General features: G+C 40.6%; 1 protein-coding gene across 1 annotated transcript in view; it reads right to left on the bottom strand.

Moving 5' to 3' along the window:
• Positions 1 to 4800: 4800 nt before the first annotated feature.
• MYPN (myopalladin) overlaps positions 4801 to 20096 on the bottom strand; it is a 72049-nt gene continuing 56753 nt past the window's right edge. Inside the window, exons 14-21 of the mRNA XM_038139947.1 lie at positions 18521 to 18742; positions 17924 to 18073; positions 17007 to 17086; positions 16380 to 16506; positions 14676 to 14883; positions 13809 to 13974; positions 11438 to 11571; positions 4801 to 9432 (exon numbers count right to left, since the gene is read on the bottom strand). Coding sequence (XP_037995875.1) covers positions 9263 to 9432; positions 11438 to 11571; positions 13809 to 13974; positions 14676 to 14883; positions 16380 to 16506; positions 17007 to 17086; positions 17924 to 18073; positions 18521 to 18742 — 1257 coding nt within the window. The 3' untranslated portion in view covers positions 4801 to 9262. The remainder of the gene's footprint in view (positions 9433 to 11437; positions 11572 to 13808; positions 13975 to 14675; positions 14884 to 16379; positions 16507 to 17006; positions 17087 to 17923; positions 18074 to 18520; positions 18743 to 20096) is intronic.

Genomic DNA, 20096 nt, shown 5'->3' with positions numbered 1-20096 from the left:
AGGAGGTTGGGAAGATGCAAAGACGAGGAGAGGATGGCTGGGGAACAGACGTGTTTGTAGCAGGGTGCAGAGGCTGCGGCGGCTCAGCTGTCGGTGCCTGGTGTGGTGGCAGCAGACTGTGGAGCTGAAGGCTGCTGCTGCTGCGGGGAGATTGCAGAGAAAAGCCCTCCCTGGTGCTAGCCCGGAGAGGGAAGGGGGGAACGAGCTGCTGCCCCACAGCAGCTGGCGGTGGATTTCCAGCAGGGAAGGCTTGCGGGTTCCCTGCTGGCTGCTGCCATGTCTTATATTTTAGGATTCTTTCAAATGACTAATGAATAGCTTTGATAGGAGTTATTTTCGACAATTAAGCAGCTTTCAGAGAAGAACAAAGGCGTTAATAGGAACTCAGCTGTGTTTGCGGGAGAGGGGCTATGCTGCAGGAGCAGTTCAGGGCACAGTCCTGCCCTCCCTGTGCCTGTCCCTCGCTGACGTTCCGCCCCCGGGCGCTGGTACCAGCTCCTGCCAGCTGGATGCTTCCTGCCACGGAGGATGGCTTTCAGATGGCTTAAACACACTGTGTGTTCTGAGCAACTGTCTCCCTTAAACACTGGCATTCAGGAATGGATTTTAATTGTGTATTTAGCCTCTTTCAAGGTAACGAATACTGCTGATTATTAAAATGTGCGCCTTCGCGTTGTGAGAATTGCATTAGATCTTTATCAGCAAGCTGAAAGTGGATTCAGCCTCAGAGATATGAAGTCATGTTATTCAGACAGAAAAATTAATTGTTGTCCATCATATAGTCAAGTTAATACTGTGTGAATATTACTTACTATGAAGTGGCAAGTTTATGTATGTAATAACAATGAATACAATTCTTAATTAAATCATGTGCTGTCTTACCCTAATATATTAGATATAAACTTCAGGCAGAAAGTCTCGCCTGTGCTGCTAACAGCAGTGGGTTTTCCATACTGAAACAGGAATTGTATGCAAATAAGTCATGTGATTATATGACATGGAAAGCTTGGATTAGTGAAAGATTGCCTAAAGCTGAGGTGCGAAGGGGAATACAGTACAAAAGGATAAATGGCAGAATAGGGTGCAAGAACACGACTGATGCTTCTGTGCTACTGGCATATGATTTGTTTTTGTGGGACATGACATTGCAGTAATTCAGGTAAAAGTACTTAACTGCCATTTATCTTCCAGCTTTGTTTCTTCTATGCAGCATTGTACTTTATTTTCTGCTGCATATGATGATATAGTTAAAAAAATTAATGGATTAGTATGCAGGGAATGATTAAATGGTAATAAACTCTCATAAAGAGGAACAAATCGACACAAACCATAAAATATCTGTGCTCATGTTACCAAAAGTTATTAAGAATTGAAACTGAAGTCCTGCAAAGCACTTCAGCGCAGTATGTAGGTAGTGAGCACGTATAAATCAGGTCATGGTATCAATCTCTGCTTCTGATCAGTATGGTTAAGGTTTTAATCCCCTGTAACCCCCATTCTCTTAGATTTTGCTGTGCTAATGGGACATGACTGTTTATTGATACCTTTTTTTATAATTAGTAATATTGCTGCTGGGAAAATTTTATCTGATGCTGTACTGGTTTTGTTTCTTGGGAGGGTGCAGTGTTGAAGTTGGGATTTTCAGTTTACTGTAGTAGTGAAGGCAGCAGAGTAAATTCTGTGTAGTGCACAGACAGCTGTCTGTCTATTGATTATCTGTCAAAGCCTTTTGGGGAGTGAGTTGAGGTGATGGGAAAGTTTGATCATTAAAAATTCTATCTGAGTGCAGTTTGAAAAGCAGATAATATCCATGCTGGTTGGGACTTCTCAAACACAACAACTATTCAGTAAATAATTGATTTCTTTTAATAGCTTTCCTTTACAAATACTTCAGTGACATTTGTGGAATGTAAACTTGACGGTTTGACTTGGGTTTGATTATTGCTCCCAAATATTTGTTCCCCACTGACTTTTTGATGCTGGTCAGGTAATGGCTCTGAGCCACCTTCTGTACTGGACTTTGCTGGTGTGGGCATTTCATGGCCCCTCCCGTTAAATAATTATAGTTTCTGTTAGGCCTCCAAATAAGCCAAAGCTTAGATGCTCAGAGCTTGCTGTATTCTTAGAGGCTGAGATTTGTCTCCTCATAAATCTTTGTCCCACTGAACAGTGCGGTGCAAACCTGAAATACTTTTGTTTGTAGTGTCAGTACTACATCTGCTCCATCTGTGCAGTTACCACTGTGATTCTAGAACCACGTTATTGTGGGAGCTTTGGGGATGACAAATGCTTGCTTCATTTAATATGTCTTGCATACTCTACAGATACGTGTTTCACTGTTGAAACTCAGTGTGAAATTCTAATGAACTACTTGTGAGAAATTAACCTCTATTTTCCTGAAAGGACTTTCTGCAGGGTTTCCTATTTGAAGCTACAGGTACTGTGCTTCCATGATTCTTCTAATCATATCACCCTGTTTTGACATGCCCAGAGTTATTTTTGAGCTTGGAACTAGAGTGGCATTTTTAAATGCAGGGACTTTGCAGTGGCTAAAAGCAGAATTAGGGTAGCACATTCCCAAAACATGTGTTAGTAATAAAAACTCAGTGCTTTCTTCCTCATCATCAGCATGTCTTTCAACTTCCATTCATCCCAAATTTTTAGGCTTTTGTCTTCCATCTCACCGTTTCTGAGGTATTTAGTGCACAGTCCATCTTGTACTATACATACACACAGGGCAAGTCTCAGCTCTTGACTGGAATTCTGAAATGGTGCTGCAGTACCCATTCTTCAAAGTAAAAATATCCCTGACCTCGCCTATACATTTGGAAAGTCAATGCCAGTGCAGCTTCCTGCTGGGGGGAAGCATGAGTATCATTAGGTATTTCAGTATTTAGCTCACTCCCTCTATATTGTTAAGTAAAACTTTCTGTGTGAAATCTTTGTGGAAGTCCCTCCTGTGATGGGATTCACTAGGAACAAACTTTTAAAAGTTCTGTTTTCAGGCCAAAGGAATAGATTTGCCAAAGGAAGCTTTTGCCTTAACATAGGTACCTTTACTCTTGGGATTCCAGCTATTTGAGCTAAGCAATATGTAGGCAGTTCTTTGTAGTTTAGGAGTGAAATTTATCCAGATTTTAAAAATAATTCACAGAAGAGCTGCTTTTTGCTCTCAGTATGTCCAACTCTTCTATTTCTACAAAATATCCAAGTGCACTGAAGGTGAAGACATGTTTATTCATGGAAGAAGCAGTCCAGTGTTTCCTCTACACAGATATCTTAAAAAACCATTTATTTCACCTGTTACTTGTGGACTTCCTAAAAATTGTCTGTATTTTAAACTTTAATTACATGTCAAGCAAACCTGGCTTCAAACCCCTAACCAACCCCATCAGTAGTATTTAAATGTCTCTTCTACTAAAGAGTACATTTTCATATTGTCTACTAATTTTTTTTTCTAATTTGGAGTTCAGTTTTCATTTGTACAGAAATTAGCATTTGTATAGAAATTATAAAAATATGTATTACAAAATTTGCTTGAAGTGTCTGCACACGTAACTCCAAAGAATAAGAAGTTCATTTTTGACTGGCTTCCTGCAGCCTGGGGTGCATAGTAATATTTTTTTCTAAATTTTCAGGTTGTCTTCAATGTTCTTCCATTCCTTTACAAAGCTGTGTTTCCTGTTACTAACCGACTGTGTGATCATAAAGGATGGGCAGTTCCTGAACAGAATTCCCACTGGCATCAATGGGATAAACTCCACTTAAATTCACACACATATGGCCCAAGATTTCTTTTGATTATGCAGTAAATGGCTCCTTATAGTGAACTATATATATATATATATATATATGTATGTATGTATGTATGTATGTAAATATATATATATAGAGAGAGAGAGAGAGAGAGAGAGTGAATGTATAAAGTCATTAATAGAAGCAACCTTTGCTGCTTGGAGGAAATAATAAAATGAAGGAGCCACTTCAGCTCACAGAGCTATAGCAGAGCTAAAATGGTTTTAAGAACATTTCCTTTGACCTGGCAGGCACAGAATCCCATAGATTTCCCACATGGAAATCAAGTGGGAATGGAGAAACATGGTTACATGGGAGAGCAAAAGTGACAGGACTCATCCTTTTCTTGGTCCTGTTCTCTTCTGCAGCTGAGCTATGAGATCCAGCTTCTTTCAAGTGTTTGGTTTGCATCTGCAGCTTATTTAAAACGCATTCCAAAATGTACTGATGGGCCCTTGCACAGAGCAGGTGCTCAGTTCCTGGTGTTGCAGGCATGCATAGGGAACAGTGAACTGTAGCGCGGTTTGTGTGATTGGTTTGCCCTCGTTCAGATGTTTCCTGTTCCAGTGCTGGATGCGCAGGCAGGGGTTGCAAAGATCCGTGCTCTGTGCCAGGCCCTGAGCCTGAGTGCACGGGGAGCTGCAGCAGTGCTGCTCTGGGGGCAGCAGGAAGGGATTGCAGGGCAGAGGGGCCCGGTGACCCAGGAGCAGCAGACTGAATGAATGCTTGAGGCACGGTGGAGTTCAGCTATGGCGCACTGTAGGTAGGAGTATATTTTCAAACTGATGGGAACTGATCGCAAGAATTGTTTAAAAAAGCAACCGCTTTATTTCACAGCTCCCTGCTAGAAGCATGGCTAGTATATAACATGACAATATTTATTATTTTCTTCTAAATAATGTAGTCTGATTTCATTAATGAGCTGTCATAGCAAAGTTCTGAGAAAACTTCTGGCATTGTTGCACATTTTCACAATTATTTGAACATGTGAAGGACACAGTCTTGTATGCAACTCTGAAGCATTTATTTAAGTTCAGGTGAGATGAAGGGAAATACATTACTGAACAGGCAGGTGGATTTTTTTCCTTTCAAGTGCAGTTAAAATATACTATAAAACTGAAGTGAGCATTTTTCTTGCCAGTGAGAATGACTTTAGAAAAAATTAAAAGTATCAACTTTAATCAAGAAGAAATATTAACTTAGAATGTTAAGGCTCAAAGTGAACATTTTTGTATTGGAAATAATGAGGCAATTTTCAATGAATCACTTCTCCAGTATTAACAGTATAAATATTTCATTAGGTTTTGTAAAGACATTTTTCAGAAACTAGTGCTTTTAATGCTGGTAGCATTAACAACATAGTTCTTAAATGAATCTCTATTCCAGATTTATTGGTTGAAGTACCTACAATTGCTGTAAACAATTGAGACTGGCAGTTGTTTACATATTGGGATGAAAACTGCAGACTTTCCTTTTTGCAGTGTGTGCTCTCGTCTCCTCATGTTAGCAGATGTGAGGCATTCAGAAGGGTTGCTCCACCTTCCATGTGGAAGCAAGGAACTGAATGCAGTGGTTTTGAGGCAGGAGGTCCAGTGATATTAATGCAGCCCCATCTGTAATGCTGCTGTAGGCTGGCTTTGCATCAGTCTGGACCAAACGTTTAAAACAGGAAGAAAACTTTTTGAAATCTAGAATTGCAACAAAAAAGATGTCATTTCTGCTCTAGTGTGCAATATACCTTGCCTCTGATTGGTTGTACACCAAACCAGGACTAGCAGGAAATGGGAAACCAAATAAACCAGCATGACTGGGAATCAGTGAATACTTGAGAGGTTCCAAACGTGTTTCTGTATCACACACAGCATTATGCTCCACATTGAGGTGGTTTCATGGATTTTGGGAGTTAGGAACAAACAGTGGCTTCAGTGGAAGGTGTTACATGAAGTTTTGTTGCTGCAGTAGCCTGCCCTGAATAAGAGAATGAAAAGCTGTGTTGGTGTGAAGTGGAACTGATACTCAGTGAAGAGCAGCAAGGAGCAGCCAGGCTGTTCAGGAGGGAGCAGGGTGGCTCTAGCACATCCTGTGGCAACACAGCACTGTCCTGCTGTCCTTCCCTTCCACAGGCCTTTTCCCCTCGTCTTTTCCACCACTTAACAACACAAAGATAATTTTGGTGTAGTTTTCTTGCAAGTTCTTCCTTGTGATGAGCACATCAGTAGCGCTTGTCAAACAGCACTGACATCCGCTCCCAGCAGCTGCCTTTGCAGGCTCTCTGCATGGGCTCAGCACGCGCAGAGGGGAAATGTCCTGTAGCAGTTAGGGAAGAAAATGTGACACCTACACACCACTTGGGATCAGAGTATGAGTTGGGTTTTATCTGAGCTACTGAAAGGAATTGAAATTGCTGACTTCTGCATTTTGTAGGGAAATGTGAAGGGTTTTGATCTTTTTGCTAGGACATACTGTTCAGGGGAGAATATTTTAGTTCAGCTAACGCATTTTTGGTAATCTACCTTCAGTAACATGACTCTCACTGAGATTTCTGGGGCCCCTCCTTGAATGACTAAGGATTAATCCTTCTTACACAGATCTTTGGGAAACGTATTCAGCTTTTGAAGCTTATTCAGCAAGAAGCTTTTCAGCTTCTTGTCCTCCCACTTCCAGAGAACTGAATGGACATTTTAAGAAGCATTGTACCACATAATGGTCAGCATGTCAGCTCAGGTTATAATGATGTGAGTTTGGGGACACTCCTCTGGTATTGCAGAGAAGAGGTGAAGAGAGATGGTTTGCATGCTTGCACTGTGCGCTTTTTTGTCTTTGTCTTTCAGTTTGCATTGAGTTTTTGGGTGTGACGTCTGATGCTGTAAAATGTGAGAACCAGTGCTGCTGTCAGTAATACTGATCAGTATGATTCCAGCACTGGTAACCGGGTACTTCCAGTGGGGAGTACTAGCATTCCTTTCTTCTACACTGAGTGAAGAGCTCTTGTAGCTGGGCTTGCCTAATGGGTTCGATTCCAGCAAAAGGGAAAAGTTTGTGCTTGCTTGAATTCTTAGTTTCTACTCAGCTGACAGGTAACTTAATCCAGGTAGGATATCTAGACAGGCATTGGAAAATAAACTAATTTAGGAAGCATAGAAGAGTGACTTAGGTGTGAAAAAAGCTCAGGGGGTCATCTGGTCCAACCCCTCACTGTCAGCCAGGAAAAGGGCCACAGGGAACTTCCAAGCAGGCTAAGCTTGTGCTGAGGGATAAAGCCTGATGGCCAGTAGACAACCTGGAATACTTGAGTTCAAAACCTACTGTCTGGTTTGTGAAATGATGGCAAGACCAGGGCTGTAGATGTGAGTTTGATCTTTTGTGTCTTGATTTCCTACCTTTCCGTTTCCCAACGGCACTGAAGTAAGCAAGCAAAATCCAATAACTTTTCTTGGATTATTTTTCCAAGAGTAGTAACTAATGTGGGAAACTTGAAATTTTGGGTGTAGTTTTGGAATCCTTAAGCCATTCTGAGAACCAAATGAAGGTAACAGGAGCAGTAGATTCTCTATCCTAGAAGATCAGACCCACAGTATGTCTTAAGTTCTGCATCTCATTACTGAAGTCACTTAACTCAATGCATCACTTTCAATAGCCATGAGTTTTATTTTGTTTGCCAGGGAAGAGGTACAACGTGGGCAACATCTGCTTTCCCTTGGAAACACCTGTACCTTGTTTTAACTCTTAGGATAAGACTGTGTTTTAGCTTTCTGGTCTGTCCAGTCTGGGTTGAGTTGCCTGAGATTCCTAACAGAAGTATAAGAGTTATAATTATGGTTTTTGTTTTATGGTGTTCACCCAGGTGGGAAGTAAAACAACACAAGAAATTCACTTCCTCTAAATCCTGAGGGAATCAACAGTTAGGAACAGCAGGAGCTCTATTTGTGGGAAGCTCAGTGAAAGACATTCTCTTTCTCAGTCCATGGCTATATCCAATATTCTTTTGCTCTTAACATAACTCTTCATTGTTTTCTTTGCATATGGAGTTTTTTAAAGTTAAAATTTTAAATTTGAAGAATCCCCAAACATAGTATAAAATGAAAGTATCTGTTGAATTTTTTTCAATCTCTGTGACCTTGATCATGACTTTGCAGCTTTCTGCAGCCATGTTGAAAGCAGTAAGTAAGAAGTGCTTGAAACCAATGTCTAGAGAGAGGATTAGCAATAATTTAAAGATGCAGGAAAACATCTTAAACATTCACAGATTCTAACAGCCGGGGGTATTGATGTAATTGTATAGATGCCAAATATATTTAAATCAGTCACTGAATGTTGCCACTTAACACCTTCTGTTGAACTTTCCATCTTTTTTATTTATTACTACTTTATTTATTACTATTATTTATTTATTACCTTATTTATTACTGCTGTTGGGGTTTTTTAGCTTTTTGCATACAACTGTTGCTTAACTTCTTAACTTTTGTATATTAACAGAATTTTCTGTCTTCCTGTTCGACACCACACTTGTGATCGTTTCCTAAATGGTGGTGAAAATTTACCAGGTCACAATTCCTTTTCATTTAGCTATAAAATGAGCTAGATGGTAGATGCACATTAAAAATTAAGAAAAGAAGACTGATATTTAAAAGGCATGAAGCGACAAGTTTGGTATCATCCATATTTAAGTCAGAGGATCACTAACATGGTAAAGAAAAAAGTGTGAAGCACATCTGGTAAATAGTTTCAGCTATGGGCTCAAGAGAACATGCTTCAGACAAGAGGAATTTCCATTTCCTATGTGCCTTATGCACATGCCCTTTACCTTATTTTAAGAACCCTTACACCAAGAATACACAGTTCATAGAGTACACACACACACAGATATAAATATTTAGGGTATACAGCTGTACCTACATGAAATGCTATATTTACCTAGTCTGGAGTTCAAAAATTCTAGAATAGGCTGGCATAATAATCATATATAAAAATGAGTTACATCTTTTCCATTTAACTTGTGCTTTGTGATTATCTGGCATGTTTTTTTAAATTACATTCAAAGTCTTGTTGTTTACCCTCATTCAGGATTGGTGCTATTGTATTGTCAGTGTTTTCACTGGCAGTATTCCAGCTAATCATCATCAATCCTTACCATGGCAGCTACAGTGCAGTAGCTCTAATTCAAGAAGTGAAAGTGGTATTGGCTTTTAGGTGCTGAAGACTATGTTTACTATGTAATTCTTAGCAAACTACACAGTACTGAATTTATTGCACAACACTCCATACCACAATTATCCTGCATTAAAACCATATGCAAAAGTCTTGTACAATATGTTACTTGCAGCATTTGCAGCAGCAGAACACTTAATTACAAACAAGTTGCTTGTAAACCTTGAGCATCGTGACTTGTACCTCTTTTGGTTTTATTATTTAGTTTTTCACAGTTCTAAGTATCTCCGCAGGTGCAACTGGAACAAGTGTTTGTTTTTCAAAGTTCTTCACTCTCCACCAACTTTTGGGGCGGGGATGAGAACAGCACAGGGCTCTCGGGAGCTGGAAAGGCAGGGAAGATGTCGAGTCCTTGGCTGCTGAGGTTCGTGTAGCGGCTGCCCCCGGGCCGCAGCTTCAGTGCTTGTGGAATTTGACGGTGCCACTGAGCTGCAGCAACAGAAACACAACGGGCTCTGTAAACCTCTAGTCTGGGTCACAAAGAAACAATGGAAATCAATCCACACACCCGGGAAGTTGCTTCCAACATCCCTGAAGAGAGCACAGCCTTGGGCTTTCTGGGTTAGGGTCTGTTCTTTCAAATACTATCATTGGCAATGTTTGTATGTTCAGCAATTCTGTTTTAAGTCTGCAGGTAAGATTTAATCCCTGTTCAATTCAATGCAATGTTTGCATGGATTTCACAAAGTCCAAAATGCAATCATTGAATTTTTGGAGCCTTCTCCAAAGTCCTTGCAATCAGAACTAAAAACATACATAGCATGAACAGAGATGGACAAAGTGGCCAGGGCTCTGATTCTGGTCTGCTTCATCCTCTGGATGGCTTTTCTTCAAGGAAGGGATTGCAATTTTTACTGCCATGTAGTAGTTACAACTACTAACATGTTTTCTAGATTTTTTAAAATACTGAAAGAAATGTAATCCAAAGACACACATTCAGTAATTTAAAAGTACCATTCTACATGCTCCCATATGAACAAATACTGCTAAATTTTTGTAAAAATATGATATTGCATAATACCTTGTAATTCTTCAACACTTCAGACAAGGGAAAATCATATTATCTTTGCCAGTGTTTATCCATATGGGTCTGCACCCAAATTAGAGAGACGTGTCTGTCAGCAGTTAAAAAGGTACGAAAATGGAAGTCAAGTTCAGGCTCCGATGCTCTGAGGTAACTTAGTGTGGGAGACAGCAATCTACATGTTAAGCATTGATAGGAAATGATAGGAAATGTCTTTCTATGCTGAATTTTAACCCTATCTGGAAATATTTTTTTAAAAGCCTCCCTTTTTCTTGCAGCGCCAAATTTGTTTCTACTTGAGCTCATTATTTACTCATTAATATTTTTCTTTGCATGCAGAATTGCAAATACCAGATCACACCTTCAATCTCTTGACCCCACCCATTCAAAATAGCATAAAGAAAAATTACTTCTGTCACTCACTTTGGGGTGTGAGTTGCGTATCTTAGAAGATGTGGTTGGAATTGGGAAGCATTTCTTGATTTCTGTATTTTTCCTGTTGTGCCTTGAATCTTTCATTTGAAAATTTATGTCTTTCAGCATTTAGATACCTAAGGAATTTTTAAATTTTGTTTCACCTTTCTTCAAGCAGCCTCCCCCTAGCCCTCTCTGGAGGCTCTCTTGAGCCTTCCATTACTATTGCCCATATCACCACAAGGTGGCAGGAGGCTGACAGAGATGCACTGGTGACTCACTTCTGATAATTAGGTGGGGTTTAAAAGCTGAAATGGAAATACGAGTTTGAAAACATGGGCTCTTTGTTTGTTTTTTTTTTTTAAGGGTCTGGTTCTAATCCAACCAGTTTGTGGAATATATATATATATATATATATATATATATATATATATAAAATCCAGTTTGTGGAACATGCTTTCTGTTTTATTATGCTGCTTAAGTGATCAAAATACTCTGCTTTTTCTATTCCATCTTGCAGTTAAATGATGTGCTGTAGTTCTTGAGGTGGGCTGGGGCCTTCTGAGTCCTAGACAAATGTATTGGATGCAAAGTAGCCCCCATCAGTTAGGCTTGGTTTGCACCCCCATGCTCTCTGGAAGAAGGGGGTCTGCTTTCTTGTGCACAGTTCATTGTTCTGCCAGGTCAGGCTAGCACAGACCTGTTAGAGGCAGTAGAGTTAAGGTTCAACTTGAAAATATATGCTTATGTGTCTAGGGATTCTGGGAGGTGGAGGATGGGAGTAGAGAACACTGTGCAAATCCCCTGCTTTGGCGTTTTGTCCTTACGCTCCTTTACACCGGTGCAGCAGGGCTGGTTTGGCCATTTAGCTGTGTCATTATATCTCTTCTGGGGCCTTGTGAGGCTGTGGCCATGCTGTGACACTGATTTCTAACCTTGTCAAAGCCAGGCTAAGAACCAGCTGAGGCCCTGTTTTCTTTCCCAGCCAATACCTACCATATATGTCAAGTCGAGCAGTACAGGAGACAATGCCAGCTTCGTTCTTTGCAGACAAGGTGTACCAGCCAGCATCTGCTTTCTTGGCAGGCTGGATCAGGAGGCAGACATACCCTGTTGTATCTTGATGCATGCTGGAAAACAAGTGTTTGGGAATTAGTTTTTCTCAAGAGCATATCAGCTTTCAGATTTTAAAATATATATAATAAATATGAAACAGATGCGTTGTCATGTCTGCTCACAAAGAGGCAGCAGTCTATAGTCAATAGATTTGCTTTCAGTATGGCCTCAAGCAATGATCAGGAAATCTCAGATCTGTTCTGGCTCCTCTTAGTTGTGCACAGCCATGGTGTGACTGTGGGAGCTGAGTTGTTACTCTGTATATGTTAATATTAGCGTTATTTACTGAATACTAATGAGCTAAACCTGTGCAAAGCTGCTGCACAATCATACTGTATTTCTCCTAGTTAAGAAGCTGGAACAAGAACATAAAATACCAAGAGCACTTGTTCAAAGTTGTGATATTTTTCACAACAGCTGCCAGAGCCAGTCGGAAACTTTCTTGGGGCACCGTTTTCCATGAGAAAACGACCAAGTGGGAAAATCAGAAAGATTTGTTTGGCTGACACTCTGAAAGAAACCTGCTTCATTGTTCCTTCCACTTCCTTTGCTGTCCACTGATCTAAGACTTTGTGGCTGCAATTTCCAGGAGAAACTTTTCAGCAGGATATAACAGAACTGAGACTCCTCTGCTCTCTAGGCTGAGGCTGGTCCTTTTTATCAAGCCAAGTGTTTCTCTCATTATAAAGGAAGAGGAGTGAGATGAGCACTCCAGAACGCTTCAAGTTCCAGGATGTTCTGAAATTTGAGATTTTGTTTCCGTATGAGCTGGAATGAAACCACGGGCTTGCAGGACAAGAGGACATTTTGTGCTCTAATAAAAAAGGGAACATTTCACCCTTTGTTCCCCGCGCTACACAATTTGCCCTATGCTGGGGTGCAGTAGTGTAGGAGCTGGTGTGTGTCCTTGTTGTGCTACAAAAGCCTCTCTTGGCTTCAGGCAGGAAACAGTGAGGCGAGGTAGGGACAAGCAGGGACCGTGCTGCCCGTGGGTCTGTGCAGAGCCGCTGGAAGCCTTTGGGGTTTCTGGTCTCAGCTGGCTGAAATATCAGAGCTGTCACAACCTTTATGCTTGCTCCTGGCATTGTGGGGTGTGGGAGTTTTCCCTTAGCCATTCTTCTGCTGAGCTGAAGCAAAATTTGTTTTCTAACGTTTGTGAAACAACTGGAAATGTGGCATTTTAGGAGAGTTGTTGATTTTTTCACACACTACAATGTGTGTGTGTGTGTAGAACCACAATGCCTATGGAATGGGAACATCTCTATGGTGTAATCCATTAACTTGCTAATGGCAGACTCAATTCCCTCCTCCAGATTATCTACAAAGGTATTAAACAGGACTGGGCCCAAACCATATGGACCATAGGCTGCAGAAAGTCAGGGTTAGGTGGGCTTTTTGGAGAGGGGCAGCAGTCTCTGGGTGGGGACAGGGTGACCACTAAAAGAGTTTTCTAAGAATGTTTCCCTTGTGCTTGGTGTCCATCCCTAACAGGTGCTGTTGCACAGCCAGCTTGCTGCACTCAGAGCCTGCAGGTGTGTGGGAAGGGATGGGACTTCTTGAAGCTGATGGCAAAGATCCAGTGACTGCAACAAGTTGTTACTTGGAACCAAGTGAAATAAAATACTAAAAATCAGATGTATGCTGAAGTAGAAATCTTTAGAAACAGAAAGCACTTCATTTGTCATTAATTACAGCCAAGCACATTATTTCATCTGCTTTTCTTTTGCCAAAATTAAAAAAAATAGTGCTGCATTTGACTGCAAGAGGTGAACCTGAACTTTGTTGTATTTTGTAAGCATGGGTCAAAGGCTTTACCTTTGTTTGTGACCAACTTTGTTAAGTTTCTCTATTTGACATGACAGATTCTCTATTATCCCATGCTCTGGAGCCCTGAAACTGTTCTGAATTTGAATTCATACCTAGTTGGAACTAAACTGGAAAAACATAGCTTAGAGAGAATAAGGTGCTGAAATGCACTAAAGTACCATATCAGGGTATGTTTGATAAGGAGATCCTGTCAGGCCCGTGGCCCACAGGCTCTGTCCCCACTCTCTGAGGCAGGGGTGCATTGTGCCTTTGTTCTGAACCAAACAAACAGCCACTGTGCACCCCACAGGGAAGCAGGATCTGTACAGCTTTCTGTGGGTGAAAGAGGTTGTTACAAAGCACCAGCATCTGTACTCAGCACAGAGGTTTTCATGGAAGCAGCTGGTCCAGGCACAGGAAACTTCAGGCATGGGTGTTACAGTACCTCATCCTCTCTCTGTTTGATGGGATGGTCTCATTGTCCTTCTTCCAGTAAAATATGGGAGGTGGCATTCCCACAACTCTGCACTCTAATCTGACAGGGTAGCCTTCTGGAACACCACAGTTCTGAAGCTTCTCCAGAAACATGGGGGCTCTTTTGACTTCCTTTGCTGGAAAAAGAATTATTCAACAACAGATACTTTATTCTTTGTTTCTCTTTGAATAGAATGGGAGAATAAATTAAAAATTATTCTTGTGATATGAAAATAGTTAGTGAATTTTTAGTGGGATGTTGGAAGGGAAGTGAAATGCCATGATATAGCCTCGGTAAGGGAACATAAAGTAAATAACAGGCAGAACTGAAGTTCATAAAAGAATATATGCATGTCCAATGGGTCTAAACATACTGCCATTGCAGAAAATTAATGCCAGATCTATACATTTCAATATCTCACATATTTTAAGGCTTTATTAAAGAGCAATATTCAGATTAAATTTTTATATTTAAAAACATATTTAAACCAATAAAATTTGGTCTGAAATCTGGGATACCTCACCATATATATTATGAATTCAGACACTAAGCATTATCTGGGGGAAAGTGAGGATGTGTGATAATGAGGCAGAATTCTTACGACACTCTCCTAGTAACAGGAGTGCACTCATCTGAGCACCAGGTACATCTCCCTCCATCAGCTGGGGAGGGAAATATATATATTAAAATTACATGTCTGTATCTACAGCTGTGGGATTTTCCTACTCTCAGTGCATTAATTATTTATCTGTAATTGTCTGTAGGGAAACGATGTAAGTTTGAAGAAATGCATACAGGTAACTTCATCACTGAGATGAGACTTTCAGTGCTTCTTACCTACAACAGTGAGCTCCAGACTAAATGAATTTTGTCCTGTTTTGTTAGTGGCAAGGCAAGTGTAAGTGCCAGCATCGCTTTGGGAGAGAGGGTCGATGAGCAGAGAGTGCACTCCAGTCTCTCTGACCAGCATCTTGTGCCTGCCGTCCGGGAGCACGGCTTTGCCGTTCAGGAGCCACGTCAGCTCTGGAGTTGGTAACCCACTCACCTAAGAGACAGGGAAACAGCTCCAGATGAGTGTCCAGCTGGCACAGAGAGGTTAGGAAATTCAGAGCCAGGCCTTTTTACAAATGCTGGCTGAATCGTGTCAAAATCTAGACCAGAAAGATCTTTTTAAAAAAAATATTTCTCAGTTTTTGTTTCTCTGCTGACTGCGTCCAAAAGGGAGAAGCCCAGAAAACAAGCAAGTAAAAAGATTTATAAATACATGAAATATCTATGTTTTTCTTAGTCAGAAAGGAAGAAACTTAGTTTGAAATGTGAAATTAGAATATGAGATTCACAAAAGACTCAAATAATCTGCTAGTTTTCCTTTTTATGGTGCCGAATAGAAATCAAATTCCTTGATGTAAAATACTACAGAGTTTAACGGAGATGAAAAAAGTTCTATACAAATTACTTTGTACCTTCTAAAATTTGATGAAGAATGATATAATACTTCATAGCTGTTGAAATTGTATGCTTTAGAACACTACAAATTAAGTATTTTTTGAAAGATTAGACTGTATTGTAGTATTAAAAACCTTTTCAATAGGGAGCAGTACTTACTCCTGTCTAAAATACTGCTTTCCAAACATTTTACAAAGCAGAGGAAGAGGGAAGTGGAACTTTTCTGAGTGAGGACTGCTCTCTCCCGGGTCTGTGCAATGCCAGACATGCTTTAAGGCTCCACAAGCTCTGCCAGGACAGCAGAGCTAGGAATAACCAAATTCTTTGGCATGCTCCTTGTAAACTTTGCATCGTAAATTAAGTAGTAATGAGTCTTGCTCATCTTCAGGGCATTAACTTGTGCCTCAGAGCTTCTACCCTCTTCAGGGTCAGTGTCAGCACTGCCACCTTTGCTGCACTGCAGGGACATAGAGGGGTTCAGAATAGGTTGGAGCAGATGATTCTGCTCAAAGTGTTCAATAACAGGATGTTCCCTCTGTGTACTCTAACCTCTGACAACTCTTTCATGCCAGGATTTCAATCAGTAGATAGGGATATTTCTACCTCTGTCCATGGTGGGGAAGCATAAAATGAACTAGGCTCAGTTCCCTCTTTTCAGGGAGTATTAATCTTCAGTAATTCAGTCCAATACAATGGGAACATTTGTTTGAACACAAAGCAACGTGCTGCATCCTCTCTTTCTCATGGTTTTGTGCTATTCTGGATTATGCTCAAGAGTTTGGTAATGGAGCAGAACTTCTGGAGTTCAGACTGGCAAAGGACACAGCGAACACATCTAGTAATTTGGACAACCTTGTAAGTGAGCCTTCTGTTTCTGGGTTGTGTTTTCTGTGTTCTTCATCCCATAGAATATTTGTTCAAAAGAAATCCCTGGAATCAGCTCAGAGACAATGGCATTAAGAAATAGTTTTTAAAATGAAGCATTAAAACTTTGAGCGGAGAATCTTCATGCATGCTTTAAAGAACATGAAAACACATAGCACTACATGTACAGAGGTAGAGAAAGTGAGAGAGAACAGAAGAACCAGTTAATACCTTACAATCCAACCTACAGAGTCGCCCTTCATGTGCCACCATGTCCCCTGGAGCCTGCAGGAAGTATGGCCTGAAGAAGCGTTCTTGAACTGCCTCTTTGTCTCCTTCTGGCACCCGGGGTCGTGTTCTGCAATGCAAAAATCACATGTGTGTATTTGGAAGTCAGTTTTTTTCCCCCTAATGCTTAAAAAAAAAAAAAAAAGGAGAAATTGAGGAAAAGGATGGAGAGATAGCTTGAGTTACATAAAAGGGCAGAAAGAAATGGACTGATTGTAATTTAATTTTTGCATATTTTCCATTTAGAAGGATTATCCAGTTTACTATATCATGTAGTAGCCTTAGATTCCCAAGCCAGCCTTTGCTTCTTTTTGCTTTTTTTTGGCTGAATTTCATTTTGCTAATCCATCCCTTGCCTTTAGCTCCACTACAACAAGTAAATGAAATCGTACTTAAACTTCCCTGTATTTGAGGGTGGCCTTCAAAAACATAGAATTGACCTGTTGGGAGGGAACTGCTGCTGTTATTTCCATTTTATGATTGAGAACTGAAGTTCAATGAATGCAGTGGTTATTTTGGATGCCTTCAGTAAAAAGCATAAAGAAGGTCTGCAGGACTTTTTTCTTTCACCTGTGAGGCTGAGTTGTGGATATTCGTCCCCGAAAAGGGACACTCTGAACCATCAGGTGTCCTGAACAACTGATCCTCCCCTGCAATTCACAACGGAAACAGAATTAATAGTTGGTTAATGGCTTATTTCATTTTAAAGTATAAATATTGAACTTTACAGTGCATTAGGATTTATTTTTATAAAGTAGCTGAACTGTAGTGAGAATACCCGAAGCAAATACTGTTAGCCTGCAGTTGAGGCAGGGGTTTCTCAAACTCTTCCAGGCTGTGGCTATGCATTTGGCAGTGGTGCCTGTCCCTGCTTATTCATTCATGCCACAGGTACTGTCTGCTAGTACCTTTGTACTGGTCTACTTCAAAATGCAGCCATATAGAAACTGAACAGAAAAATAATTTCAAAAAATAAAAACGTTTAAACTGGAAAAGGTTGCCTGATGAATGTACTTCTAAACAAACAGCTAAGCTAGCACATGGGGTCAAGGGGAATGGTGTAAGGGAATGAGACCATTTGCACATCCATATCTTTGCATCCTGGATAAAGAATATAATTGTGTTTAGTGACAGTTCCAAATTTAATGTAACTGTTTGTTCCTGCTCTATTTTTTCTGCCTGAAACATCATGTCTGTCTTGTCAGCACATCTCAAAAGGTACCTATCAGCAACAGAGAGTGGGAAGGAGATAGGGCAGGAATGACTAACATGGGAAAATGTCCTTAGTGCTTTTGACTGTCTGTGTAACAGGGGAGTAATTTCATCAGTCATCTTTACACGGTTTCCTCTCCTATGCTCTGAAGCACCTGATTTGTGATATAGTCACCACTTGATGTCAAAGCATGTGGCCCAATTTGTGTTCCTATTAATGTATATTAGAAAAAGGTGAAACAAGCATTTTTGTAAAAGAAAGTAAAACACCTTACTTGTGGGTTTGCAGCCATAATCGTGTAATTGCCATCATCATCATTAGTAGCAGCTTCAATATGTAAAGAACATGTTCCATCTTCTTCTCTGTTCATTTTGAAATGTGTGTTTTTCTTTGAAATCTGCTTGCCGTCCTTGAACCAGTAGACCTGTAGTGATCAGACACACCCTGTGACTTAACAGTAACTGGAAAAATAACAGAAGTTGAGCGATAGCTAATACAATTTTAGAATATTATCAACTTTGCAGGTCAGTTATAATGTGAAACAATGATTCCAGGTTGAGCTCAGGATGCTGCATATCATAGCTGGGCCTGCCAGGTTCTCTTTCCTTGGCTCTAGGCACGTTACTGGTTGGATCAGTTCTCATCTCTCTGGGAAGTTCTGGGGCTCGTGCAGTTCTGTGTCTCCTGGAATCAGGTGGTTGGACCTCAAGGCCTGGTGCATGCTCAGGAGCAGACACTGTTATTTTAGAAAGGTGAGGGAAATGATTCATTTGGGAGCTCTCTCCACAGAGCCACGTGCCTAGGAGGGATGAACAGAAACTGGTGGGGAGTTGGATTTTGTTCCTTAGCAGTAACAGTGAGAATGACCTACCTTGGGAACAGGAATTCCAACTATTTTGCAGGTGAATGTAATAGGGAATCCTTCCATTACCCGAAAATGCTTGAGTCTCTTATCAAAGATGGGAGCAATGTATTTGCCTGTGGGGATTTCCTCGTGTTGGACTTCGTCATCTGATTCATCCACCGGCGTCCGCTCGAGGCGGAATTCGATCTCATTCATCAGCCTCTGCTCAAAGCTGGAGATGCGGTATTCCTGCAGGGAGAGGGGCACAGCTCTGAGCACAACTGCCATGGCCTGCCTCTGGGAAATGCAGCTGCACAGGGTTCTCAGGGCTTGACAGAAGGCTCACACAGCCTGCATCTGTACGCAAACTTTGAGATAAGAAATGCTAACTTAGAAATGTCGTGGAATAGGACACATATTGTTGAGAGAGAACTGGAGCTAGAAACAAGTTTCAAAAGATGACCTTACAAACAAGACTGGATACTTTGGAGAAATAGAACTATGAAAGATGCATTGTAGTGGGACCACGAGGGGTAGTTTTAGATGATTGGTATTAAGGTATAGACAGCATGGTGTTGCAAAAAGCTGATAGGCCAAGAATAGTGTATTGTAATTAGGAAATAGCCGGCTTCCATTGTGATGGCGTGAATTGTAACACCTGTATTGTCTCACCCTTCTCCTGAGACTGAAAAGGGAGTAAAAGTTTTAAAAAGGCCTCTCAGTTGCCCCATCTCTAGGTCAAGAAAAAAATATTGTACACTGAGGTATTTGCAGCCATTGGCACTTTTAGACTAATTCTACAAGTGAAAATAAAAAAGCCTAAGTAGAGCTAGGACATCATGGAACTGAATTTGGTTTGCAGGCACAGATACTGCACAGTGTAATGACACTGAGTTTTTTCACAGGCAGCAAAAGAAATCAAATGTGTAATTCCTCTAAGTCCCTATAAAAAAAAATTATACTCTTGCATACTGTTGATCAAAAGAAATCATTAAAACATACCAATTTTTTGAGGATTTTGTGTTTAAGTATTAGTCACTTGCTAATTAAAGAAATGAATGCTGTATATTTTAGTTCATAATTAAATAAGGAAAACTATACCAACTAAAAGAGAAAATTAGGAAGAAAGGGAAATATTTTCAGAGTAATTAACATCAGATTAAGCTTGGACAGATTTCTAGCTGTGTAACTGAGAATGCAAAATACATTACATTAAAATTCTTAGACGATTAAACAGATTATGCAATAAACCCAGCATATTCCTACATAAATGAACATTTCCAGATAGTTTGATGTGATTATGAACTTTCTCCTGATCCCCTGAATTCAATTAGAAATGTCTTATCACTTAGCTGTTTTACATGAGGAAATCTCCTGTCTAGACCAGGAGGCATTTGACCAAATTTCTCTTGCTGTGACTTGTGAAGCCCAGAGCAAGAGCCAGCTTCAGTTTGTGCCTCCAAACCAGTGTTTGTCCTGGGCATGGTGGAGCACTGCAGCTGCACCTGGATGGACTTCTCAGGTAGCACACTCTGCCCACTGCACTGACACACACACCTGCAAGAGCTCCTTGCTCAAGTCATTACAAACTGCCTTTTGGGGG

The sequence above is a fragment of the Motacilla alba genome, chromosome 6, assembly GCF_015832195.1.
Source record: "Motacilla alba alba isolate MOTALB_02 chromosome 6, Motacilla_alba_V1.0_pri, whole genome shotgun sequence".
NCBI classification, from domain to species: Eukaryota; Metazoa; Chordata; class Aves; order Passeriformes; family Motacillidae; genus Motacilla; species Motacilla alba.
Note: the sequence above shows the minus strand (reverse complement) of the source record. Positions and strands in the feature narration are given on the sequence as shown.